The sequence below is a fragment of the Protopterus annectens genome, chromosome 5.part0 (assembly GCF_019279795.1).
Source record: "Protopterus annectens isolate FY-2018-M chromosome 5.part0, PAN1.0, whole genome shotgun sequence".
Lineage (NCBI taxonomy): Eukaryota > Metazoa > Chordata > Ceratodontiformes > Protopteridae > Protopterus > Protopterus annectens.
The window spans coordinates 826850664-826876593 of record NC_056735.1 but is presented as its reverse complement, the minus strand read 5'-3'; the positions used below and the strand labels follow the sequence as shown (position 1 = coordinate 826876593).

The following is a 25930-nucleotide window of genomic DNA, read 5'->3' as shown; positions in this document are numbered from 1 at the left end:
GTAGCTCTGGCAAGGGTCATGTGGGAGCATGTGCACTCTATTGGCAGGAGAACCTGTAGTTCTCACAGTGATGCAGAAGTATGCATTACAACCAAGGGGACTGGGTAGTGACACATGTTGAAAACTCTGTCATGGCTGCCTGGATGACAGCTACGTGATTGAGGACTCTCACTAAAAAATGGATCTGGAGGCTCTCACCCCAGGGATGGAATGATAGAGTACTCAGACTTGGAAATGCTTGTAGCTTCTTAAAAGTTTAATAGCAAATTTAACGTCCAGGTTAAATTTGCTATTAAACTTTTAAGAAGCTACGAGTGTTTCCAAGTTGAGTTTTTCTTTTGTTTTTAGACTGTTTTCCTGAGACTTGGTTCACTGCATTTTTGGTCCTTTTGTTGCTGATGGAATGACAGAGTACCGGAATTGTCACATGAGTGAGGAACAAATGGGCAGCCATGATAGCAGCTTGATATCAGCATGTACAGTAGGTCGAAAGATTTCCCACAAAAAATGATAATAGGTCAGGACGTGAGGGTTCTTTTTTGTAGATCAAGAGTCACATTAATCTGTTATATTTAACATTTGTTTGCCAGAAATTATCTCAATAAACTTTAACAAGGAAGGAAACTTATTACAGTCAGTGTTTTTATAAGAGCCCTATATTCATACTCAATTCCAACAGATGTTTAGTTTCTGGAATGATTATTACATGTGACTTATACACTAGTCTTGTTGGGAAACCATCAGCTTCCCTAAAAACTATGAAAGCAAACTGCTTGCCATACTGCATCTGTTACCATCAAAATGGGGACTTTTTGCACTAGGAAAGAAATATCTTCAATACTCCGTGGGATCCAGAAACATGCCTACCATGATGGCTGTGGGTCCCCTACTGTTTACGGTCTAGGGATAATGTATCTGAGAACTCATCACCAATTAACAATGTGAAAAGCAAAGCTCAAAGAAAAGATAGTAAGTAATTACACCTGCAGCCAGAGCTGGACCTGTGGAATACAGGACACAGTTGCAATAGTGGCTGTGTCTCGTAATGAGCACAAGTGCCAACCACAGAATGTGTATGATGCTCAATGCACTTAAATGTGCACAAAAGTGATAAGACAAGAAAAACAGCCAGCACATTAAAGGTCCTACTATATACATTAAGTCTATTTTTAAGCAAGATGAAGGGGTGGAAATGGCAGTGAAAGACTGTTGGAAAAAGCAATCAAATGAAAGTACCCAATTGAAACAGATATTGTAATGGATGATCATGTTGGGAGATGGAAGGAAGGGTCATTTATGTTTTGGGACAGGCACCCCATTTTTTTCTTCTGAAGGAAGAAAAGTGAGGAAAGATGTAAGGAAATGCTGAAATTTGGTAAGATGGTGGGGGAAGGAAGAAGAGACAAACACGCAAGCACATAACACAGACAAGGCTAATGCAGGAGTTGTCATCACACTGAGGGAGGGGAAGGAAAGTGAAGTTAGAGATATCAGGAAGACAATGGTGATGAGGAGGATTGGAGAACAAACACAACAGGGCAAGGATACAAAAAGAAGGGAAAGACTGTGAAGGGGGACAGTGTAGGTACGTCTTACAAACCAGCCAACTTGTTTCATCTCAGAGGGAGGACAGACACCATCCTGGGCTTCTTCATCAATGGATTTTTACTGTGGTGGTGCTGCCAATGCCAGGCAGGTATATGACACTATCACCTGCCATTTCATCAGTTCTTTATCCACAACTGCCAGCTACTTGCTGGTGACAAAATAATCACTCCTGGCAGAACTACCAGTGGGAGCAACAGTGCATTGAAACAGTGAATTCCTATCCGTGTCAGGAGGGGATGGTATCTCAAGCTCCCTCTGTGAAGGCACCAGGATGTCTACCCTAGCTGACACTGAGACAGATATACTGATTGCTGGGTCACACTGAGGGATGGTGGGACCAGTCCTAGCCAGTGAAATTGCCACTGCATCTGCTATATAGAAATGCAAAATAAATGGAGGCAATTAACATAAAAAATAGAGCAAAATAAATTAAAAATAAAAGAGAGCAACAAAGAGAAAGAAGAGAAACAGAGAGACATTGCATGAAATGAAGTAGAAAGTGCACCTATACTCCACTGATACTAAGTACAGCATTGACATATCAGCAAAACCCAGGTGAACAGCACAGCTGTTTACCATGTAGTGACTGTTATGCTGATATGTGCTATCTCTGTACTGTGAGTAAAATGATGGGAGCTGTACAGCTTATACTGCCTAGGATTGACAGGTGTATTCCAGCTACTATACCTACAGAATGTTACAAAATATCAGTATGTTAATATATAGGTTCATAGGTTGGTACTAGGCTATCGGCCTTATGCCCCACTGGCCTTAAGTGTTTATCAGTCAATGTATCCCTGACATATATGCAAAGGCATAGACTGAACTAGTAATATCACAGTTTGTCTATGTAATATTCCATGATCTTTAAAAAAGATACAGGTCATTAACAATATAAGCAAAAAAAAAAAAAAAAAAAAGTTCACAGAATACACTTGACAGATAAGCATGTGGGGTTGTAAGAACTTAAGGAGTTTAAAAATAATGCAGAAGGAATGTCATTACACTGTATGAAATGAATAGTGTACTTGACCCAACAACTGTTAAGATGCTGCATTCTGTCCTGGAATAGGAGATTATTCTCTGCAATAGCTTCTGAGCTGTGGATAAAGGTAATGCAGCACAGGTAATATGCAACAAAAATGATAACAGCTACAAAGAATACTAACAACACATCTCAGGTGTTCTTGCACTGACCTCTTTTTCCCATCACCAAAGAAGGTCTTCATGGTATCACTGCAGGTCACTATAGGGGTGCTTGCACTGCTCACCAAAGTGAAGAATGCCTGTGGTATCACAGACAGACTTGTCAAGACAGTGCCAGGCATCCACTTTCCCAAACAGCTGAACCCAATGGCCTATGTGCAGTAAATGTAGTCAGACTTAGAGTTCTTAGAACATTAGTGGGGCACCCTGCCAGAAACAGTGCCATTGGAAACCTTGCTCATACTTCAGGTCTCATATCATTATGTTTATTAGTGGGGCACCCTGTCAGAAACAGTGCCATTGGAAACCTTGCTCATACTTCAGGTCTCATATCATTATGTTTATTAGTGGGGCACCCTGCCAGAAACAGTGCCATTGGAAACCTTGCTCATACTTCAGGTCTCATATCATTATGTTTATTAGTGGGGCACCCTGCCAGAAACAGTGCCACTGGAAACCTTGCTCATACTTCAGGTCTCATATCAGAGAATCATGGATGGCATTTCACAGTCATACCTATTTCACATTTCGCTTACTGGTGCGTAGCATAGTGCAACTCAATAGTACAACCTATGACAGGGCATGAGATGGTCTCTGCCATTACAGACAGTCAAATATGGCAGAAAGGTGTGAGAAATGGCAGAACATGTATGCATTGTGCACACATGAACACTGAGTAACAGTGTTCTTTAGCCCATTTATGAAAGCTAACATCCATGCTTGTTTTCTTGACCCACACATAAATACTAAGTGCACACCACAGGTATTCATATAGGTGCACAACACCATAAAAGCCTCTTAGGACAACCATGATTCTAGCTGCAATGTGTAAATAGAGCAGTTCAGAAAGATTCATGAGATGAGTCCTCATTTACATGATCATTATGTTCAGAGCCCAAATCTATGCAATATAAACCCTGCTAGCAGCACAAAGTCTCATTGTGCTACAGAAGAAAATGTGGATCACCATTACTGAAATTCACTACACCTGTACGAATGCAATTTGTGAATGAGTCAAACAGCATTACTGTCTGTGTGAGGTAGGCTCTACCATTTGCTAAATATTGTTTTTGCTGCATTGACTCCCAAACATGTTCCTTATACAAATGATATGGGAAATGTATGTTTTAAAAGTCTTGCTATCCATTCTCCTTACTGCTATATTAGTAAGGAAAAGCAACGCAGGCATTAGAAATCTAATGGAAATGATAACTACGGACACTCCTTTCAGGGGATATGTAAATCCATATTAAAAGGTGCCAGGACACTAGCTATGAGTTAAGAAAATGGCATTCTACTGTGCAGAACAACAACTTTGTGTCTATGACAAGGAATGGAGTCTGCTGTTGTGCTGGTCATCTTACCAGTGACTACTGAGAGTACAGGTAGGACATTCATAACTTAAGGTTATTCAGCAAATCTCAACAAATAACATGATGCCCAATGTAGTCTTTTATACTAAGCACTGCGTGGGGAGTTAGACTAATCACATTCCTACAGTGGTGTGTTGGACGTAGGTGCAGAGATGCAGTATGCCTCAGGAGTCCCACTGGGGATGTTTCACGTGTTTCATTAATGTATTGGTAATAGGTTAATTCTGATCTGTGGAGAAGGCACTCCATTAATATGAAAGGTAACATCCCTGTGGTTTCATGTATACAAACATGTACTGTAGCGCATATCAGTCAATTAGTGTTTTTCCTGTTATATAACAACATCAGGGTGGCAAGCTTCACAAGTACCTGCAAAAGGTAAGAACTATCTTTTTTCAGTAGTAGCATTATTCAACATGCTTATTATTTCCGCATTAGGAATAAAGTAATGGTGAAGGTTAATACTTGTACTGGGTACTTTGCTATGATGTCTTCACAGGTGACATACTAGTTCCACTACAATGGATATTCCACTAACTGCTGCTGGAGACAAATCTGACTCTGACAATGACGGTGGTGAAAAGCTGGCAATGTTCAGGGAATATGGTGTCAGTCCCGCAAACAGAGAATGTGCAAAGCAGATCCCCTAGCCAGGCAGAGAACATGCCCTCTGATCCTGCAGCACCTACACAAGTTACACAAAATCACAATGAAGGGCAGGTTGTTTGTGGCAGGCCTAGCTAGAAAATTATGTCTTCCCCAGTAACTGTTTTATTTTTATCTGCTCAAGCTTTACATGTCATAGGGATGACTGTTTTGTTTGGTGTATTGATGGTCACTGATGCCATGGATACCAATCCATCCTGGAACCAATTGTCTCAGTGTCTGTGACCCAGCAAATGTGCAGGGTCATCATACTTGCACAGGCTAGCAACACCTCTGTCTTTACAGAGATGATGCATGTATTGCAGGATATATGTAATGAGCTACAGGAGTGCAAGTTTTGTATGTGTAACATTCTGGGCATGTTCCTTCACTTTCTGGAATAATTTGGGCCCTCTCTTGCTCACTGGGCATGTGCCAGGTATGCATCACACAACTGGCCTTAGTGCTTCTGACCATCACAGGTGTGGTAGGCCTAGATTAAATCAGCCAGTGTCAACTCTTCCAAAGCAATATCTAGTGTTAAGTGCATATGAGCAGGACAGGCAGTCAATGTGGTACTCATGCCACTGCGCTACTTGATAGAAAGCATTGTTCATGGTCATGCAGCACACCCACCTCTACTGAAGGCCTTGATATTACAAGGAGATGCAGCTCCTGTGGACACGAGCAAGTACAGATTACCAAAATGTCTTCTATGATAACCTGGACTGTCAGTAATACCAAACCACAGTGTTCCAACATCTGCTGAGGCTGTAGCCCTGCCTACCCACATACAATCCACTACAGGCCCCAGTTCCAGACACACACACACACACACACACACACACACACACACACACACACACACACACACACACACACACACACACACACAGGCACACACAATTACCCTCCCAGAGCATTTTACAATACTGCCCTCCACTTCAACATCAGACCCACATTACACAAAATTATTTTGAGTTACAACACACACACATTTCCTTGTGGAAGACTCTGCACACTCACATTCCAGCCTCCATCTGCAAATGATGGCAACTGTGTCCTGCCTTTTTTCCTTTGTTACTAGGGTTGCTTATACCTGATGCTCACTGTGGCCAGACTCTGCACAGGTAAGTACAGTCTGGATACAGGTTTGCATGCATCACTTTTAGTGGAGTGTGTATGCTTCACACGGCCCACAGTTATATGCCAGTTGCTACCTCTTGGCCGCTGCCACTGCCTCTGTACACTGTGTCTGCCTTCATCTTACATGGTTAGCCCCTGCTGCCTGGTCATCCACTGAATCATCAACTAGCTCACCATCCACTCCCTGGTACACTGGCAGATATTCCTCTTGCTTACACATGTCCTGATGCAACTATTTCCTCAATACTCTGTTGTATAACATGGTACAAGTGCCAGGTCCAAGCATCACCTGATACATCCAATCCACAAAAGCGTGCCTTTAACAACTCAAACACACTCTAGACAATGGTCTACATTTGTGGTAGGTGTTATTAGCTATGGCTCTAGGGCATATTCAGCATCATTAATATGATTCCCATAGGGGAAAAGCACCCCTCACAAACTGTGGATGTAAATCTCATGTGTGCCTTAGTGGGAATCATGAGTGGTGCCTCGATGGTGTGCAGAGACATTGTAGATAATGGTATTTTCATTAAATATCACCTGCACATGATGGAGTGGTAACCCTTATTATTCACTTACCTTCTTCCCAGCTCACCAAGTGGGGCTTTTATGTCAACATGCATGCAGTCTGTGGCCCCAGTATCTCAGGGAAATGGCCTACTTTGTAAAAGTACCGCATGGTCTTTGCTTTCCTCTCTGTGGTGTGAGGAAACCTCATATGCTCCCATTCATGCTGTAGCTTGACATCATGGAACAGATGAAGTATCCTTGAGGCAGGTGCCTAGGGCCCCACTGTATCAACATTGTTGCTGAAATTTGTTGTAACTAGTATTGTTAAAACCCATGCCTACCTTAGTATCAACTGGGATATGTGTCAATGACTTTCTAGGCCTGCAGATGAAGGTGACACTTGTCCATATGGTACAAGTCTATAATGTCGGTGTCATGAAGGCCATGAAATGTTAACTGTGGTCAAACAGCATGGCACCTCTGAGGCTAATGATTGGCAACATCTACTAGTGGCAATAACAGCTGGTTGCATATTTATATCTGCTATACTTGCAGCTACCTCTTACATAGTTCTACTATTCCCATTCATTAACACCAGGGGTCTATGATGGTCAAACTCACTGGGAGTGGTGCTTCACATCGTTGACTTTATATATTTTTGAAGCACTACACCATATTGTTTCCCTCTTTTGCATATGTGAACCTTCATTTTATAATATTGCTCATTACCGTGTTATTGTACCACCATTACTGTACAAGAGGATCAGCTTCCACTGCTCACGTTTCTTGCGTCTCTGAATCACACATACCTTGTGCGTGGCCAAACATTGCGTACAATTACCGGCTGCATTGCAGAAATTGCTTCTGAATCCCAGCCACTGTCCTCAGTAGTCCGAATATCAACATTTCTAACATGCCCACTGTACTCAATGAGCTCTTCAGACCACATTAACATGGCTCCTAATCCAGTTAGGAAATTCTGAAAGTTAATTATGAAGAAATAAAGGCAGATTTAATAGCTTAGGAATGGATAAAGGAAATGAAGACCTTAACTGTAGAAAAGCCATGGGGGGGGGTCTTTATTTTTATTTTAAAGTAAGTACATCACTCAACAGCATGTCCCAGTAGTCAGTGTGCTCTAGACTAAGAAAAAGTTAATGCCTCCAAGGTGCAAGAAAAAATTTAATTTGTTGGTTAACTAAAAGAAACACTTCTGGGCCCAGTATAACATTCACCTGTTTGACAAAAGTAAAGTTAGACACACAGAAATCCTTGGACAATTTAGATCCAAGGTAAGGACAGCCAAACAGAAATATGAATAAAATTTTATAAAATATATATGAAGAAAAATCTTCCATAAATATGTTAAAAGTTATAATGATGGCAATCAGAAACAAATCACATTTAATGAAAATAACAGTAAGAAGTACAAAACATATAAAAATCTGTTGTCTGTTCATAATTTAAAGATCTAGGAGTTACAGCTGACAACCAATTAAGCTTCAGCAGTAATGTAAATTTAATTTTTAGGAAATGTTTTTGAACCATCACGTTAATCCTATAGACACTGTCATCAAGACACAAAGATGCTAAGTCCAGTTACTTAAGATAATGATATGATCCCAGATTAAACACTGATCTATCTCCTGTACTTACTCTGTTCTGGAGTTAACTGGACAGAATTTAAAAATGCTGTTGTGGTCAAATATACACTGTAAAAATATTGTTCTAAAGGGAAAACAAAGGGACTCAATTTACTTAGTTTTTTTTGTGCTTTTCAGATGGGATTTTATTTCAGCATATTAACAACTTAAAAGATGATATGCTTGCCTTATTAGGTGTGATGTTATGAGGTAGTGCCATCTGTGCCAGGGAGACTAGGGCAGTACATGTGTACATATGCCAGCATAGCTGTCTGGAGTTTTATAAAGAATTTTATGTTATTTGACTATAACACTGATTTGTAAATATGTTTGAGTTAAAATATATTTGTAAAGTTACGTGTGTTAAAAATGTATCAACAGTAGTTCCTGCTGGTCAGAAAGAATGTATGCATGTACATTAAGTTGTACTGTTGTAACTGATCAAATGTGTATGTTTATCAGAGAACCCTGGAAGGGTGGAAAGTATGAAACTGTGTTATAGCTTTCAGATGCTGCCACAGATCTTAGCAAAGCTGTGTGTGTGTTTTGTACCAGAGTCAATTGACCATAGGTGATGTTATCCTCTAACCAGCATTTGGTTTCTTTGGAACTCCCATGGTAACACTTTGGAACCTGACAGTAAAGCTTTTTTACAGGATATACATCTCAAACATCCACACAGACAAAGAGAGACATCATCTGGCTTTTACTTTGGTAAGATACTCAGCACACTTCAACTTGCCTTGCACTAGTAAGTAGTCAGTGAACAGTAATTCTTCAGTTAGTTAGGGACATTTCATGAGAATCGTTTAGTATTGCTTTCTACATCTGCGAGAAACTATCCAACTGTATTATTTTTTGATATCTCTGATGGCTGAAACAATGTTATTTATTAACCTTAGGTAGCTGACTGGTGGCAGTGTGATTACCTCAGTCTGGGCAGAAAGGAGCACAGCTAGTAAATCTGTGCCAGCTTTTCCCAGATGTGTATGTGTGTGTGAAACTCAAATATCCAAGTGTGTATGTCAGCTACAGAGAACAGGGAAAAGAGCTCCAAAGTGGTCAGGGTGGAGTTTTGTGTAGGTCTGGAGAGAGAAAGAGAGTCCAGCCCAGGTCTGGAATGTGCTCCCTGTGTGCTCTTCAGGAAAATTATGCTTGGTGCAGGGAGATGCATCTGACAAAAATGTGTGAATCCATCTTTGCTCTTAGTAACCGTCCCTCACTGGAGTCAGTGGTGAGGACCGAGTCTCCTTGTTTGCTGGGCCGGTGAAGGGACCCGTTACATTAGGTATCAGGTTTTTGAGCATGATCTAAGGAAAAGAAACAATAAATTGAGACTAGTCATCATGGATAGATTAAACAGTAATGCCATTTGAAACTTTCTTCAGATAAGATTTGCAATTCATGAAATAAGTTAACGAACTCATTACCACATGGCATAGAAATAGAGTCTTCAACACTCTGAAAGAATTTAGGAAACAATTTCACCAGTTTTTCCAAGAGTGTATAAGAGAAGGCAAGCTGGATCAGTGCTCTTACATTGTCTCTCCTGATGACTTGAGCCCATAATCAGCAATGAATGCAGACCTCCTCTCTGAGCACTTACAGTACATTACAGAATACTGTTGCACAGTCTACAGTGTCATGTACCCAAATCAGCAGCCGCCTCTCCTTAGGGTTGAGGAAATTAATGCTGGTAAAAGATGTCAGGATATTTGAAAGAAACATAAACTGTTTATTTTGCTGGAAGAAATGTACAATGAAAAGTTATTGAATATATGGGAATTTACTGATACACTGGAAGGTAGCTCTTATATTACAGATATTATTTACGAGCCAAAAGGAGACAGGTGTGAAGAAGCTTCAACAAGGGATATCTTTGTAGTGTTTTCCAACGGATGACATGAAAGTACTACATGCAGTACAGATGGGACAGAAACACAGAATGAAGCTGCCTGCCCACAGAAGATTCTAGAAGGTATTTTAGTTATAGGATTGGAGTAAATGGATGTATACGCTACTTATCCCACAGCACTGAGATGTCTGCCATGTGGTAATGAGATGGTCACTGAAAGAAACAGAAGGATGAGTTGCTGGTCAGTTCACTGCTCATTTCCTTCTGCGGCACACTACTTACTCGGTTGTGTGTCAGTCGTTCTGAATCTTGCATCGGTTAATGCCTTGGGTCATATAATCTCTGTAGGAGTTTTTAAATGAGATGCAGAGTGTGTATCTGAAGCCTGCCCCAAGAAATGCAAACAAAGTAATGAAAATGTAAAGTCATACAAGTACAGCATAATAAATAATGAAACAGTTATAAATTAAGATCTGTGACTGGGACAGTTTTGTGGACAGGACTCAGACAAGACTGACTGTAACAGTCTCCTAAATCTGTTACTGCTTACGTAATTCAAGCACCTGGGTCCTTGGTCATCCACATTCTAGTTGCCTTTCTTAAAATACATATCACAGTGCTTGCATGTGATGACGTGTATGCCACATAATGCAGTCTGAAATACTGAAACACAAACATTTATATGCAGTAGAACAGAAAGTGGATCACCTAGGACTTTCCCCATGATTACTAAACTGCTTGCTTGTGAGATTGTGTGTTCATGTTTCACCAGAGCTGCCCTATTTTTCTTCTTTTCTGTTTTTTTTACTACATTCTACACATATGAATATTGTACTTTTCTGTGACTGCACTAACTAGTTATTTAGTCATTTTGTTATGCATTTATGACAGATGAGTTCTCAAATGTTTTGTGTGCACACTTCATGGTATAATAAAAACAAGAGTACTGCTGGTGACTGCAGTTCAAGTCTCAGGTGACACATTATAATGTTGCATAGAATTTCACTGGCAGCTATTCATTTAATCTGCGCAATACAGGAATACTAGTTTAGTCTTACCTCCTCAATACTGCTAAGTTTTCTTCATCTTCAGAAACACTGCCACCACTGCTGTCGCATACATCTGACTGTAAAACAAAGGGAAATCTGAAGAACACAACGTAAACAGGGCAATGCCATTAATAACTAAACACATCCATGGCATTCTAAGAGAGAAAAATCATTACCGAGCCTTTCTGTGATGTGAGGCTCATCACTCAGTGCAACCATTAAGACACAGCATGTGTATGGTTCAGACAATTCTTTACCTGTCTCACTTTTTTGTATACAATGAGATTGGTTGCAATATAACAAGACACATGGTTCTGCTGGGGGGCGGTTATGCCTTCAAGCAACTCCAGGGATACATAAATAGTGCAAATAGGGGACAGTTCAAAGAGTTTTATTTTTGATAAAAGTAGAATTTGATTAAGAGAGATCATGGACCACGTTCTTCTGCTATTTAACATGGGCATCATACAAAACAAGCTACAACACTACTGTACACAACAGACGTAAATAGTATACTTTCTTATTGTTTGACAAGGGTTATTAAAGCAAATGCAAACACACACACACACACACACACACTGCTTAATTTCAAAAGGCATTAGTACGCATTCAGCTTGTTTCAAGAAACATTTGCATAGAAGACTATGCTAAATGTTTTTAACTGAGAGAAATGTTCATAGTTTGCATGCAAAAAGACCTTTTGGAAGGACAGATGACTGTCCATTGGTCCATATGTTTTAAGGATGTCTGAAAGACAATCCCCATGATAAGAACAGATGACTGTGAGAGCTCGTCAATAAAAAAGAGCTTATGGACAGCTTTCTGTGAGGCATTTGGTGGATCACAGGCAACACATAAAGCAAGGTAAATATAAATAATCTTCTAAACTGGTTTGTTTCACTAGCTCTGAAAACAATAGATATAGTTGTATTCTCCTTTTGTGTCTGAATTACACATTTTACAACAATTATACAAAATATACTGATGAGCTGGTATGTTACCTAGGTTATGCTTGCAGCTCAAGAATAAAGGACTGCACAGCCAACTTAGTCTTCTAATTTTCTTCCTGGGTTCAAAACCTCTTTCAACACAAAATAACCTTGAAAAATAAATCGAGTTGAAACAGACTATCGGGGAACTTTTCACTGATATCGAAAAAGGCACACCATGTTTATGAAAATACTCATGTTTACTCATTTTGCTTGATGAAGGAGTGGGAATAAGGTGGTATTCAGTCTCATGGCAAACGCTTCCATACTGGAAATGTTTTAATGCTGCAAAATGTGGGCAGCAAGGCTGATTAATAAGTAACATCTGTTTGTGGGACTTGTAGAACATACCCTCACAGGTATTTAAGTGGTACATCTGTGAGCAAACAGAATATATACAAACAAGCATTACAAAAAAGCACCGCAGGCTAAAAACAAGCATAATATTTGTTAACAAAATAAGGATCTCTTGTAAAATCAATGCAAAATGAGTACAGCAAAATTAATTTGCATACTTTTTACAGATCCTTGGGAATGGGTTTATCATGACATGTTCAAACTCTTGGTGTTCAGTCTTGATTTCCTCAAGTTGCAACTGCTCATGTTTTTGTTTCCTTGGCAAACAATCAGTCATCACTTGCTATAGTGATGAGTAAAGCCTCAATGGTATGCCATTCATTCTTCCCCAAGGTTGACGGGAAGTGTAAAAAAGTGCAGTCTTTATTTATATGGATTAATAATGACTACATTTTCTCAGAGCTGGAGTGACCACAGTGTGCAAATATAAAAGCAAAAAGGATTTAAGGCAGCTCACCCCCCCCTCTCATTACCACAAATTTCTCAACTCTTTATGCATAATGTATAGAGCGTATACTGTATGTACTTTAGGCAATGGCATTCTTGCTGATGTGTACCATGTATGTTATTGCGATTACAGCTTTTACATTTCAGTGTTAAAACAGCAGACCTCTGGAAATGTGATGTCAAGCAAAAGTTATCTTACAAGAACTGTAAAATGATGCTGACAAACTATAAAATGCTAACAACTGATTACTTTATCCAGTTTGTAAATAAAGCAAGCACAAGTAAGTTTTATGTTTAACTCCTATTTTTTCATAGTGGAATAACTGAATAACTGAACAGTATGTGTATAAGCTGCACTATTAGAAAATTATGTTTATCATACTGTAGTGTCTAATTTCCTGCATGCTCAGAAAACATACTATTCATAGTGAAAGCATATAAAGAACCTATAGCATATAATTGAAATAAAAGATAGTGCAGATGGGTAGTGAAGCACTATTTTTCTGCATCATTTCCATAACACCGCTGACTTTATAAGCATGGTTTTCATTTTCAAAAACTCTCTGTCTGTAGTAGTAAGAAAATCATTCCGTGATGGACAACTTGCAATAAGCAGGAGCATGGCATACAGGTCCAATAATGTCACTGTTCTTTTGTACTCTGCTTTCGTAAGACCAGTCATTGAGTACAATGCACCCTTATGCATGTACCTGACCAGGCATATGCAATCATAAAAGAATACTTGGTGTAGAAATCAAGTCCTATGTGAACCTCCTCAAAGCACTGTTTTTAGACCCAGTCTCCTACAGGTTGCTGAAACACAAATTATGCCTGGCATACAAAGCATCCTCTGGTCCAGACATAATGAACTTGTTACACATCCACAAAATTATGATAAACCCCTGATCAAGGGACCTGCACCTAGCCTACAACATAAACAGGACATCCTGGAGGAACAGGCATAAGGATGTCCCTTCTCTGAAACAGGCTTCCCTTCCATGTGAAACAAAATTCTTCCCTGCAGGTATTCAAATGAAACTTGGATTAGTAGATGGGGAATCACAAATTTACGTATGTCCCTATTACAGAGAGACAGGAGGCTTGTAAATGCTCGACCACTCATGCCCAAGTTTATGTGTGCCCCCCCACATAACTTGTGAAACCGAAACCTCACTAGTATTTCTGGGAAACATAGCTAGGCTTAAAAAGGCCTTTAGGGTTGTTGGCCTAATAATATGCAACAATCCTATTGTGCTGAAATATATACAGTAATAGGTTATTCCACTACCAACGTTAATTCATGAAACAGGTAGTTTCTGCCCACTCTCCCTCTCTGACCCTTTCTTTAGTCACATTTAGTATGCACTGATATACTCAGCTGGGCCGTAGTAAGCACACAGATAAGATTACAGCACTGGGATGAACAGCTCTCTTGGAATATACAATCATGGCTGCCACACACATGTTATGGAACTTGGGTTGTATGAGGGGTCAAGTTTGGATGGTACTGCTGATGGAATTCCCTATCCCCAAAGTATACCAACATAAGAGTTAATATTTTCCCCACTGTAGTGCGATCTCAGAGTTGATATAATTTGCAGGGGATGTGCGGACACAGCCCCCCACATGGGTGGTGTGGAGGGAGGCATCGTTTTAAGTTCATAGTGGCACAGAAAGTGTATGACAATTTAAGAGGTGGTGATATAAGTATTAGAACTGAAATGGCAGAATACAGGTGGATTAAATCCTTTAGGGCAGACAGAGCACCTGGACTGAATAACAAAACTAGTATAAAACCTGTTTTGAAGCTTAAGAGAGAATTTTTATAACATAAATTTTTTATTGAATTTGTGTTTATTCTCTGTGTCATTATAATTTTTATCAGGTATTATATTTATACATTTGTGTTTTCTTTTAGTCTTGTTCTGATTTCCATTTTAACAAATGTAGCACTATTCAAATAGTAAAATGTGTAAGAGAAATATTTAGATGACTTGTTTTTTATTCGGGGTGGTATCCTTCAGCTTTTTGATCAGTTTATCTCTGATATTAACAACGGCATTTCATGGCTATCATTTACAGATGGTGGAAAAGGTACATTACTGCATGTTTTTTTACCTATCCAAATAGATCTATCAAATAAAACCTTTTCCAGGGAGGTTTTTCTTAACGAAACTTCAATAGCCATCACCCCTCATGTATGAAGTTAATATTTTTCATGGACAATTTATTCGAATTAGTAGACTTACAAGTGGTGACTCTGTGTTTCTTGATGAAGTGGCAACCCTTACTAAGATGTTTAAATAAAGAAGTTACCCAGAAACAAGCTGTACTCCATTAGTAATGAAGTCATACAAAATCGTTCGTCCAAGTTTTCTCCTATATTAATTAAAGGGTTTAGTCCCAAGTTGAAAGAAGTTGAAACTAGAATTACAGACCAAATTGGTGTGTTTCCTTTACCAACGTGTTGACAGCTCAGGTATTAGAAACATCCTACAATCCATCTGGAAAATCATATTGGGTATCCCAGAACTGGCTAGTACTGTAGGTAAATTCCCCAAATTTGTTTTAAAAAAAAATGGTAATTTTAAACAAATTTTAAAGAGAAATGTTAAGATCCAACACATTATTCCTATACAATAGGCTGTGATGTTTCCTTGTTTATCATGTAAACAGTGCCAATATATTAGTGGTACTAGTAGTGTATATTTCCGACATTTGAGAAGGAAGTTTGTCTACAAACATAGAAATGACTGCGCTAACCAACATATAGTATATCTGGCTACTTGTGGTACTTGCCAACAGTTTTATGTCGGAAAAAGCATTCGAAAATTCAAACAAAGGGTTTTTGAATACTTAGCTGCCATCAGAACTAAAGATTTATCTAATGCTTTAGCTAAACAATGTCAGCTGTGTGGGGTTTCGTAAGTTTCATTTTTTTGGAATAGAGAAACTTGACACTACCCCCTTCACTAGTAGTTGTAACAATGTACTGGACACCAGATCAGTTTCCCGGATTGAATGAAGTGATTAACATCAAATATATTCTTAGAAACTGTTTGGTTTAATTTTACTGTTAACTTATTTTTATATATTTTTAAACATAAATGTATTTTTTAACAAATAATAGAATTGTTGTCACATAGTGTTGTGAATGGATGGAGCAGTGGTATAGCGGCTAGTATTGTCACCTCACAGCAAGAGGTTCTCCACTTTGATTCTCGGCTGGGGTGCCTTCTGTGTGGAGTTTGCATGTCCCCCTGCATTCATGTGGGTTTCCTCTGGGTGCTCTGTTTTTCTTCCCACATTCCAAAGACATGCAGTAGGTGGATTGGACACTCTAAACTGGCCCTAGGTATGGGTGTGTGCTGCACTCTCTGAGAAGGGTTGAGCCTCTAGCTAGCAACCCGGTCCCATAAAACCCATACCTGCTACGGAAACATTGAGTGCTGAAGGATGCTCGTTGCCTGATGTGCTGACTGCATGGGAACAAATCCAGTATTAGGTGTTGTGAATACCATATAACACCTGCTATAAATGCTTGTTTCTTTAAACTTAGATGGTCTCAGTTTAAAATGTTCTAAGCATTCCTATTGGGTTGTAGTTCATTACATCAGACTAACTGATAGAATTTAAATGATCATGTGTTGTACAGCAGATTTTTCTGATGTAGTGCTTACATTCACAATAAAACAACAAAAGTGCTAATTTTTCTGGTGTTTTTTTTTTTTTTGTTTGTTTGTTTCAGAATTGTGCTGGTAGTAGTCCTTTGAGTAAGGTTTTTTGTGGATTTTCAGTTTTACCTTACTTTCTTGATGACTCCGTAGTTTGTTTGTGTTTTTTTTTAATACACACACATATATTATAGACATAGGTATAGGTAAACATATAAAACAGAAAAAGCAGGTTCTATGTAAACTGAAAAAATGTGATATTTAGGCAACAGTAGTCTATTTCATGCTACTCTGCATAGAGGATAATGCAGTGACAGCTGTGAAAACTGCCACATGCCTATTTCTAAAATAAGCTATGGAAGAAACAACTGCAGCAAATCTAACCAGTGACTACAGTAAAATAGAAGCAGGTAATTTGATGACACACTTTTTAAATATGTAACTGTATCTAGAATACTATCAAAAGGTATAAAGCATACGCATGCATAATTCACAGAAAGGTATTGTCCTATACCTTTGTCCTTTTGATAACTCTTCTATGTAAATTATTTGGTTCTTGACTAGAACAGAATGGAGGTGACCTATGAATACCTTGAGGAAAAAAAAGAAACAAAGAATAAAAAGTTGAGGATGTGTTAAGTAGTCAGAAATACTTATGTAGACTAGTTTGTGCTCATATCTGGTAGAATCCACAAAACAGCAAAGAGATATAAATACCTGTTGGAGACTTGATGGCCTCTGGTCGGGGTGCCACAGGCTGAACTGGTCTTGTTTGTTTTGCTGCAAGTTTCTTAAGACTCATGCGTCTTTTCTCAAACATCTCCTGCATACTTGCCTGCTTCTGAAAAACTTTTTGGACATGTTCCTGAAAAGAGAAACATTTACAGTACTCATTTTTCAAATCATGTCTATAAAAGAAATTACGCACTGCAATCTCATCTGATGACATCAAAAAACAACATACAGTTTAAAGTATGACACATAAAGCTAGTGAAACTTAAAGACACAGATTCAAATCACCCAAATTTAATAAACAAGCTAGTGGTTAACAAAGGTAATGTACTTTACAATGCTCTGCATATAATTAAACAGAGTTTCTAGCAATGCCTTCTAAATCTTAATTTCAAGGCAGCAAAACATCTCAAAACTAAAATATACAACATTAATATATTATTAATATTGTTATACAGTCTTCTATACATGTACATGCATGCATACATGTTGGATTATCTGCCTTCTGCTGCTCCCTGCTACTACTTATCATGAATCTCATAATACTCCAATCCTTCCCAAACCAAATATTTTCCTTCTCTATACCTCTTTTCTTCAAACTCTTCCACGGGATGTGGGCAAAGCAGTCGGTACAATCAGATGACAATTTATGCAGGCTTTCCAATTGGCCCTTGCAGGAACTTCGATGATAGTTGGATGAGTTTCACTTAGTTTGCACGTGAGGTAAGCTTGTCATGACTGCTTATCTATGCTCCCTTATGTTTAAGTTCCAGAGGTTTAGCAACACAGTTTAACAAAAACCTTCCCTAGAAACTGTTGCATGGATGGTCATTGAGACTGTAATGCAAGTAACTCTTGAGACTATACTGCAATGAACTCTTTACCCCCAAACAAATCCCTTGCACCTCTTCTGTTGAAATACTGGCATCTACCCTCTCTTGAGAGCATACATAGATGAATTAAGGTATGTCATTTTACAAAAAAATATATTTTGTCTGGTCACTCATCTACAATATTCTCCTTCTGGAGTAAAACTTTTCATATGGCTTATCCCTTTCGATCTTTAGAATGTAAGGGGCAATCATAGCATTGTGAAAAAGACTACATGGGCACAGGTCAATATAATCACAAAGGCAATAACTGGTCCAAACCTCAGACCATGGAAATCAGGGGGCACCTACACTAAGAACTGACAAATGTTCCACATGACAGGGAGGCAGATGATAGTGCTGGGAGTGACCACAGATATCATGGACTAACTGAATTTAGAAAGTGAGGGATGATTCCTGGCAAAATACAAAGTGGATGAACTCAAGTTGAGAGCAGATGACTCCATACAATGAACAGACACAAATTCAGGAAGCAAAAGTGAACACCCTTTGAAAATAAGCAGTGAACACAAATTATGGAAATGAGAGTTCCTGTCCATTGAAAATGAGAAATGTATATAAATTCAAAAGGTGAGAGTGGATGACACAGGACAAGGAAAAGGGAACATGAACTCATCAAGTGAGAGCAGATGATCCAGGATATGTTAGAGAAATTTATGTAAATTCAAAAGGTGAGATAGATGACCCAGGACATGAGAGGGGAACATAAAGTCATCAGGTGAGAATAGATGATCCAGCACAGGTTAATTTGAATTCAGGAGGTGTAAATGTATTAGCCCTGAGTCAGACAAATGCTCCTGAATTCAGGAGGTGAGAGTGGATAATACAGGACAAAATTATTGGGAAGATATGAGCAAACAACCCATCACATGTGGAATTAAGCAAGGATTCACAAGATGAGAGTGGATGAGCCTGGGCACAGAATAATAATCATGCATTTAAGAGGTGAGAATGGATGACTCGGGGCATGGAGGAGTGAACGTGAATTCATGAGATGAAAATGGATGATCCAGTGACTTCAGTAAGTGAGTCTAGATGACCTACAACAGGTAGAAGTGAACACAAATTGAGAAAGTGAGAGAGGATGTCCCTGGACATAGGGAAATGACACGATTTCAGATAAGAACAAATGATACATCATTCATAGTTGTAAACAAGGACTCAGCAGATGCCAGTGGATGACACTTGACAAAGAAAAATTAACATGCATTCAGGAGGAAAGAAAGAAAGACCCTAGATATGCAGCAGTGACCATGGATTCAGGAGGTGAGAGTACATGATCTTGGACATGGAGCAAAGAACACAAATTAGGAATGCAGGATGGGTGGTCTCAGACAGAACAGTACAAAACACTGACAGTACTCATCATATGGGTCTGTGGTGACTTTGCAGAATTTCATCTCATATGATGATTTTACAGCAGACGTGCAAAGTTTTGGACGTTTTCCTGTATGTAGTCACCTTATTGGATGGACATATGTAAGAAGAATCAAAAATTTTCTACCTCCCAACCAAACTTCTCAGAATGCCTTGTCCTCAGGGTTTTCTCTGTTCTCTCCTCTTTTGCACTGTTAACAAAATGAATTCTGTTGATGAAAATCTACGGGGCAAGGACAATTCTTGATAGCTCCCTTCTGGCCAAGGAAAACATGATTTACAGTGCTCCACACATTTCTCTTTGACTATCCCGTATCTCATTTTCTTCATGACAGGATTATGACCAAACCATATAGGTGAGTCCCTCAATCTCTCTAGTCATGATGTACATTTCCATTTCTAATGTTCACATTTCTCATGGCTTTATGTCCATGGCCTTTTTCAGACCTCATAATACATTTTTGAGGGGTATTTTTTTTTCCTGAAACCACTGGTGAAGGGCATCCACCTTTGAAAGTTTATTTGTTTTTATTTTGGGGGGGGGGGGCTCATTCTTCTGTCTACATCAAAAGATCTGAACATCTTTTCATGGAAGACCTTGTTTCTAATTGTAGTAACCTCTAGTAAGGACATTCTGGAGATATAATGTATTCTTTATGACCACCTTACTTTTCCATTTATAAAGATGGAGCCTCCTTACATACTTAGCCCTTTCGTACAGGTTAAAATAGCTTCTGAAACTAATCAGAGCAAGTTGTTTATTTTCCCTGTCTTCCTCTTGTAATATTCCAGTCAGTTTAAGTACCTTCTTTACAGTACTGACATATACATACAGCTCAAGTATTATGTAGACAGAAGCTGACTCCATTGGTGTACAGGAATAAAGTCCTGACTATGACCCAGGAGACCAGAGTTTGATTATACAGTCTCAGGCACCTGTTCTAGCTAGTGCAGGGAGCAGAAGAATAATGAGGCTTTGCCTGTTAATATTTCTTTGGAGGGAGGGGTTGGAAGCATGTGTCCAGGCATGACATTTGTGACTAAATCCATGTTGGAGATAAGTATTTCCACAGTGTGTGCTGTACACATGGTATGGACATAACCAGCTGATTACATTTCATGCAGAGGCATGGACACACCTTGCAAAAGCCCATTGTACATCAATCTCTTAGATGTGACTGGATAAGTGCAAAGGCAGGAAAAGGTTTAATGCAAGAAAATACAAATGTTTCTCTTGCAGATGATGCCTTCCCCTCACGATTCAGTTAGTTTTTGCAACCAGAGAATTAATGAGCTGAAGGTCTTCCACCAAGGGGAATGAGTAGATACAAGGAGCATCTTGAAGGACAGAACTCAACTGTTAGTGAGGAGGTGGAACAAGCCAAGAAAAAGAAATGGTATTGTACTGCACAGTGATCTCCATACATAAAAATGACCAAAACAAAACCAAGAAAATTATGAAATAGCGCTTTTACAAGTGACTTAAGATTTTGCTGTTTGTCCCAACGGACATTCTAACAGAGCTGTCACCAGTTCCTTTGCCTTCTTTTGAAAAATTACTCTGATGATCTCTGTGCTGTGGTTACTTCATCAGTCTTGAATACCTTCACTAAACAGTTTAAAGTTAGATATTACTCCTAATGTAGGATCTCGTTTGGAGCCACAGTGATTAAAGCCATGATCCATTAAGGTAGCCAATAAGAAGCTGAGCTAGTAAGGTAAAGGCCTATCACTTTATGCAGCTGGAGCTCTAAACATTATGGATAATTACCACAACACTAAATATGATGTGCTCTAGCTGCTGGAACCATAATTCCCTCCATCATACTGCCTCATCTTTCTAATTTTATAAGGTTTATATTCATTTGTTTAGTCTGGAACTGGAGAGGCAGAAGAAAGCTGAGCATTATGCGATATGAAAGGAGGGAAGGATCCCCATGGTACGGCAACCTTATCATGGTAAAGGAGTTTGTTTGCTCTTGTGATCCTCAAAGACAGGACGTCTAGAGCTTTATGGTATGATCACCAATGGCAAAGAGGACAGAGAGAAGAGGTCTGACAAAAAGTCCAGGACTCGACCATGGAGCCAGGCTTGAAGATGTCATTTGCTGGAGAGACCTGGATAACAGATGATATACACACCCCAGCTGTGATCAATATGAAAGGTTGCACAAGAGCCATCATTTGTGCTCAAAACTCAGAAGGTGAATGGTGCGAGTCAGTTGTGATGCCAATGAAATGGCAGATATCAGGAGGCTGGATTAATACAGAAATGCAGACTTGTTCTTGAAACAAATGTCAGTTCACATTTGGGCAAGAAATTGGAGCGGAGCTGAGATGTTGAAAATTATCAGTTAGATTTATTCGGCTTTACCTCTATGACCGCATAGATGCTGGAACCAGAATCCTCAAACTTGGGTAGTCTCTCCCTTATTAAGGAGATGACACACAGTAAAGACATCAGACAGATGTAAAGATAGTCACAAGTCCTGTGGTTGGATGATGCTCCATTTGGAGTTTGTACAAGAAAATATGAGGATCACCTCATTTCACCTCAAAGTCACTAAAAGGAAAACTATTTTTAGTCATTGTGCATGTACCCTCAACAGCTATTTGGAGTATATGACCTTTCTCTTTTTAATTTCTTCATATCTTTTTTTTCTAATACCATGATGGGAAAGGACCCTATTTTCAAGTCAGGGTATAATTAAAGTTCATGAAATTAGTATTGTTTCAATCTTTGGTGTTAGCCAAACAGCTCTTTGTAGCCCATATAATGTGCCTAGAAATGACTCCTCCTGCAATTCATACAGAGTTACATGTATTGGCAGCATATCTAAATACAACTGTAAATTCTTTTTTGATCAGACCCATTTCTCCTACTACTATTGTAACTGTATGGGCATCTTTCTTTCACATTACTCTCTTTTCTGCCTGCATTTCTCCCTGACTGTGGAACCTAGTCGGACTTTCCTGGTCAACAAATGTTAAAAATAAAAATATAAAAAAATAAAAAATAAAAATTATATTTTTTGACATTGTATATCTCTGTACATGAAACAAGTAATAATTAACTGCAGCAATAACAATGATCTTTGCTACTTTTCATGTCATTTTCTTGGAATACTATATCTGGTTTTCTTGGGTCTATTTTTTGAATTGTTGGTAATGGGTGATCCCATGTGATGGACATTTCATCATTCTCTATAATGCTTTGTAGTGTTTGCAACAATCCCTAAACCAATAATCTTGCCACATTAGTGTGTCTTTCAGTGTAAAGGCCCTCTGCCATTAGGATATCACACCCAGCAGCAAGGTGCGTGACTGTTTCCAATTCTTTTTTACAAAACCTACATGGGACCTGATACTGTACCATCTACGGATTTTATAGTTCTGCTGAGAGACTTCAATGCTCAAGTGGAGAATCGTGGGGATATCTGGAATTTGTGAGCAAGAAGGAAGACTTGTTTTATTTGACCCTGCTGATTCTAGAAGTCTAGAGTACTAATGCTAATAATGGACTTTCCATAATAAACACTGTGTTGATTATTGTGCACTGGTAGCTGCTGTATAGGGAAAATATTTTTATGCAGGGACTGTGATGTTACAATCCAAAATAAGTCTGTGGTTTCTAAGTATACTGAGCTCATAGATTACTATGCAAATTATGGTGTGCCATTATTTACGTGGGTGTGGACTCATTTTATTTATTTATTTTTGAACGTTATTTTCTCACTTTCAGATGCAGTCAATTTAATACTGGATATTTTTTCAGAGGCGAAGATGGAGTATGAACATGCTTTAGCAGAAAACAGTACCGGAGTTTTGAGTTATGAGGAAAATAACAGTATTTGGCTCCTTTTAGACTGATAGATATTCCAAGGCTACTAACTGCCCTTCCCTAGGCTGCACTTCCTTTCTCCGGGAAAGTCATACATAATTTCAGAGTAAATTTGTAAAAACCCAGCCAGTCATCTGAGTTATGTTTACAGGATAACAGTAAATTGCACTGATTAATATGCAAGGGAAGTGTATTACATAGCTTAGGGAGGTGCTGGGTTCTAAACCTATCCCTCCACCATGTTTTACTTATCTATTGGTGAAGATTTAGTTCCCTGGTTCAAGTGCTGGTGGACTTACAGAAATACAGGAAGTCAAGACAAATGGGTCTCTACTGACACAGTAAGCTAAACAGTGCTCTTTATGCAAAAATATGCAAGACACAGAATAAAGGGATAAAGCTTCCAGCCTTTCTTGATAGCTCAAGGATTTATAACTGTGATTTTTTGGGGGTTAGAAACCTCTGGGTTCTTTCTACATGTTTGGTATGTTTAGTGATAAACAGTCCGAAAGGAGCACTGAACCCAATGTACAGTATGATTATAAATTCCATTTGCAATTAGCTAAGCTGAATAAAAGGATTTCCTGACACCTATTGTCACATGATTGTCAAATGAGGTGGTGTTTTTCAATCCAAGTCCAGTGACTCCATTTTCATTTTGTAGTGGTGTGTTGTCTATACAGAATGATGAGGGGAGGGGGGGTGTACCTACCCAAAGTGATGATACTCCACTTTTTTGTGTTCAGTTCAAACCCATTTTTAGTGCTCCAAGAGTCTACTATGGGGATTTCATTTGGGATGGTTTAAAGTAATTTGAAAGCTTTGCTATCCAGAGGTCTTGGTTCTCTGCTTGAGAACTAAAGCCCAAAATGACAGGTCTCATGACTGAGCCCTGACTAAACCATGAGTGAGAATGCTAGCCACATTTACATTTTCTGATTGCACCTGTAACTCGCACCATTTGGGTTCTGTCTTGTAGCCATTTGCTATCGATCTTACCAGATTTGTGTCAATTTTTAAAGCGTTTGGTTTCTGTATGATGCCAGCATGGTGAATGGTTTCAAAGGCCTTGGAAAGGTCAAGATATGCTGTGTATGTTGCACCTGGTCTCTATCTACAGCCTCAGTAACACTTTCAAAGAAGTTCACCAGACTCAGTAGACAAGATCCGCCCCCTAAAAAGAAAGACTATTGGGGGATTGAGTCGAATAATATTCTTGATACTGTATTTTTTTAGGTTAGTTATAATATGTTCCATGGCTTTGCAGGTGAGGCTTGTTTGACTGATACGTCTGTAATTCCTTGACAGTTGTAATTTACACTTATGGAGGTGGATCATCAACATGGGGCCTCAATGATCAGGGTGAAACCAGTAGCTAAACAATTTAAGGAGTGGGTCTGTAACGATACTTTTAAAACTATTAATTAAGTAATCAAGTACATTGTCAAGTGCAATGGAGGATGTATTTTTGATCTTGGTTACCAATTTTAATAAATAATCTTTAGAAATAATTAGTGGGATATGGAATACAGGTGTTTCAGGGCTTTGGCTCAAAGTCTCAAGGTGAAACTGGCATTAAATTTGTTTCAAAAGATATTGGCACTGTCTGTTGGGTCAGAATATGAGGTATCATTATCAACAAGTTCAGAGGAATGTAAAGTAGTTATGTATTTATTTATCATTTGTTGACTGGGAAAGTCTGACTAGGACAGAGCCTATTTTCAGCAGAGGCCTGGGTATAAATGCTAGTTTCTTATTTTTATAACATAGCTAAAGAAGGTTTTATAAGTTCATGGGCTCCTTTAGTGAACCTCATAGTATTTTCAATTTTAGTAATGCTTATGATATTTTCCTTTACAAAAAAGGTGTCTGAATCTGCTGTTTAAGGAGTTTCAGGATGGTTTATTTTTGAATTTTCCATGATAACCGGTTCTGGTACAGATTGCTCTATGCATTTTTCTAAATGGGCATATGATTCTTTAGTGTAGCTTGTTGCACATAGTTCAGGTATCATGAGTGAATTTTGATATTTAATCATAGATTATGCTGAGATTAGCATGCATGTCTGTAGCCTTTGAATTCAGCAGGGTTTGGTGTAGGGACTTTTGGAAGTTTAAAGAACAAAAGTCACAAGACTGTGGTCAGACCTCATTGGCAAAGGACCTACCACCGGAGTATTGCTAGAGGCAGCCATATTTGGAAGAATTAGGTCAAGATTACTGTGTCCACTAGTAGATTGGTTTACCGACTGTTCAAGATAGTTTTTCCTTTATAATGTCTGGGAATTTTTGGGTGTATCCTACTTTGGAAGTATAAATGTCCCAGCAGTAGTTAAAGTCACCCAGTATAATGGAGTTTTTACTAAATGGGAGGTCATTTAGAACACTGAGGAATCATATGTGGTCATCAGGGAACAAAGAAGGTGTTCAACGGGCTGTGTATTGAGAATTAATCTCGTCTAGAGTAATCTGTTGGTCAATGTGTTCATTTTGTCAGTTTCTAGGGATTTGCTTGAAGGTAATATTTTCCTTAACAAATATGAAATCTCCACCACAATTATCATTGGGTCTAAAGATTTGAAAAAT

The 25930-nt window shown here is 38.8% G+C and overlaps 1 protein-coding gene across 1 annotated transcript in view; it reads right to left on the bottom strand.

Moving 5' to 3' along the window:
- MCF2L (MCF.2 cell line derived transforming sequence like) overlaps positions 1–25930 on the bottom strand; it is a 1071259-nt gene that overhangs the window by 271842 nt on the left and 773487 nt on the right. Inside the window, exons 13-15 of the mRNA XM_044071884.1 lie at positions 17223–17370; positions 17020–17096; positions 11048–11115 (exon numbers count right to left, since the gene is read on the bottom strand). Of these exons, the coding sequence (XP_043927819.1) occupies positions 11048–11115; positions 17020–17096; positions 17223–17370 (293 nt within the window). The remainder of the gene's footprint in view (positions 1–11047; positions 11116–17019; positions 17097–17222; positions 17371–25930) is intronic.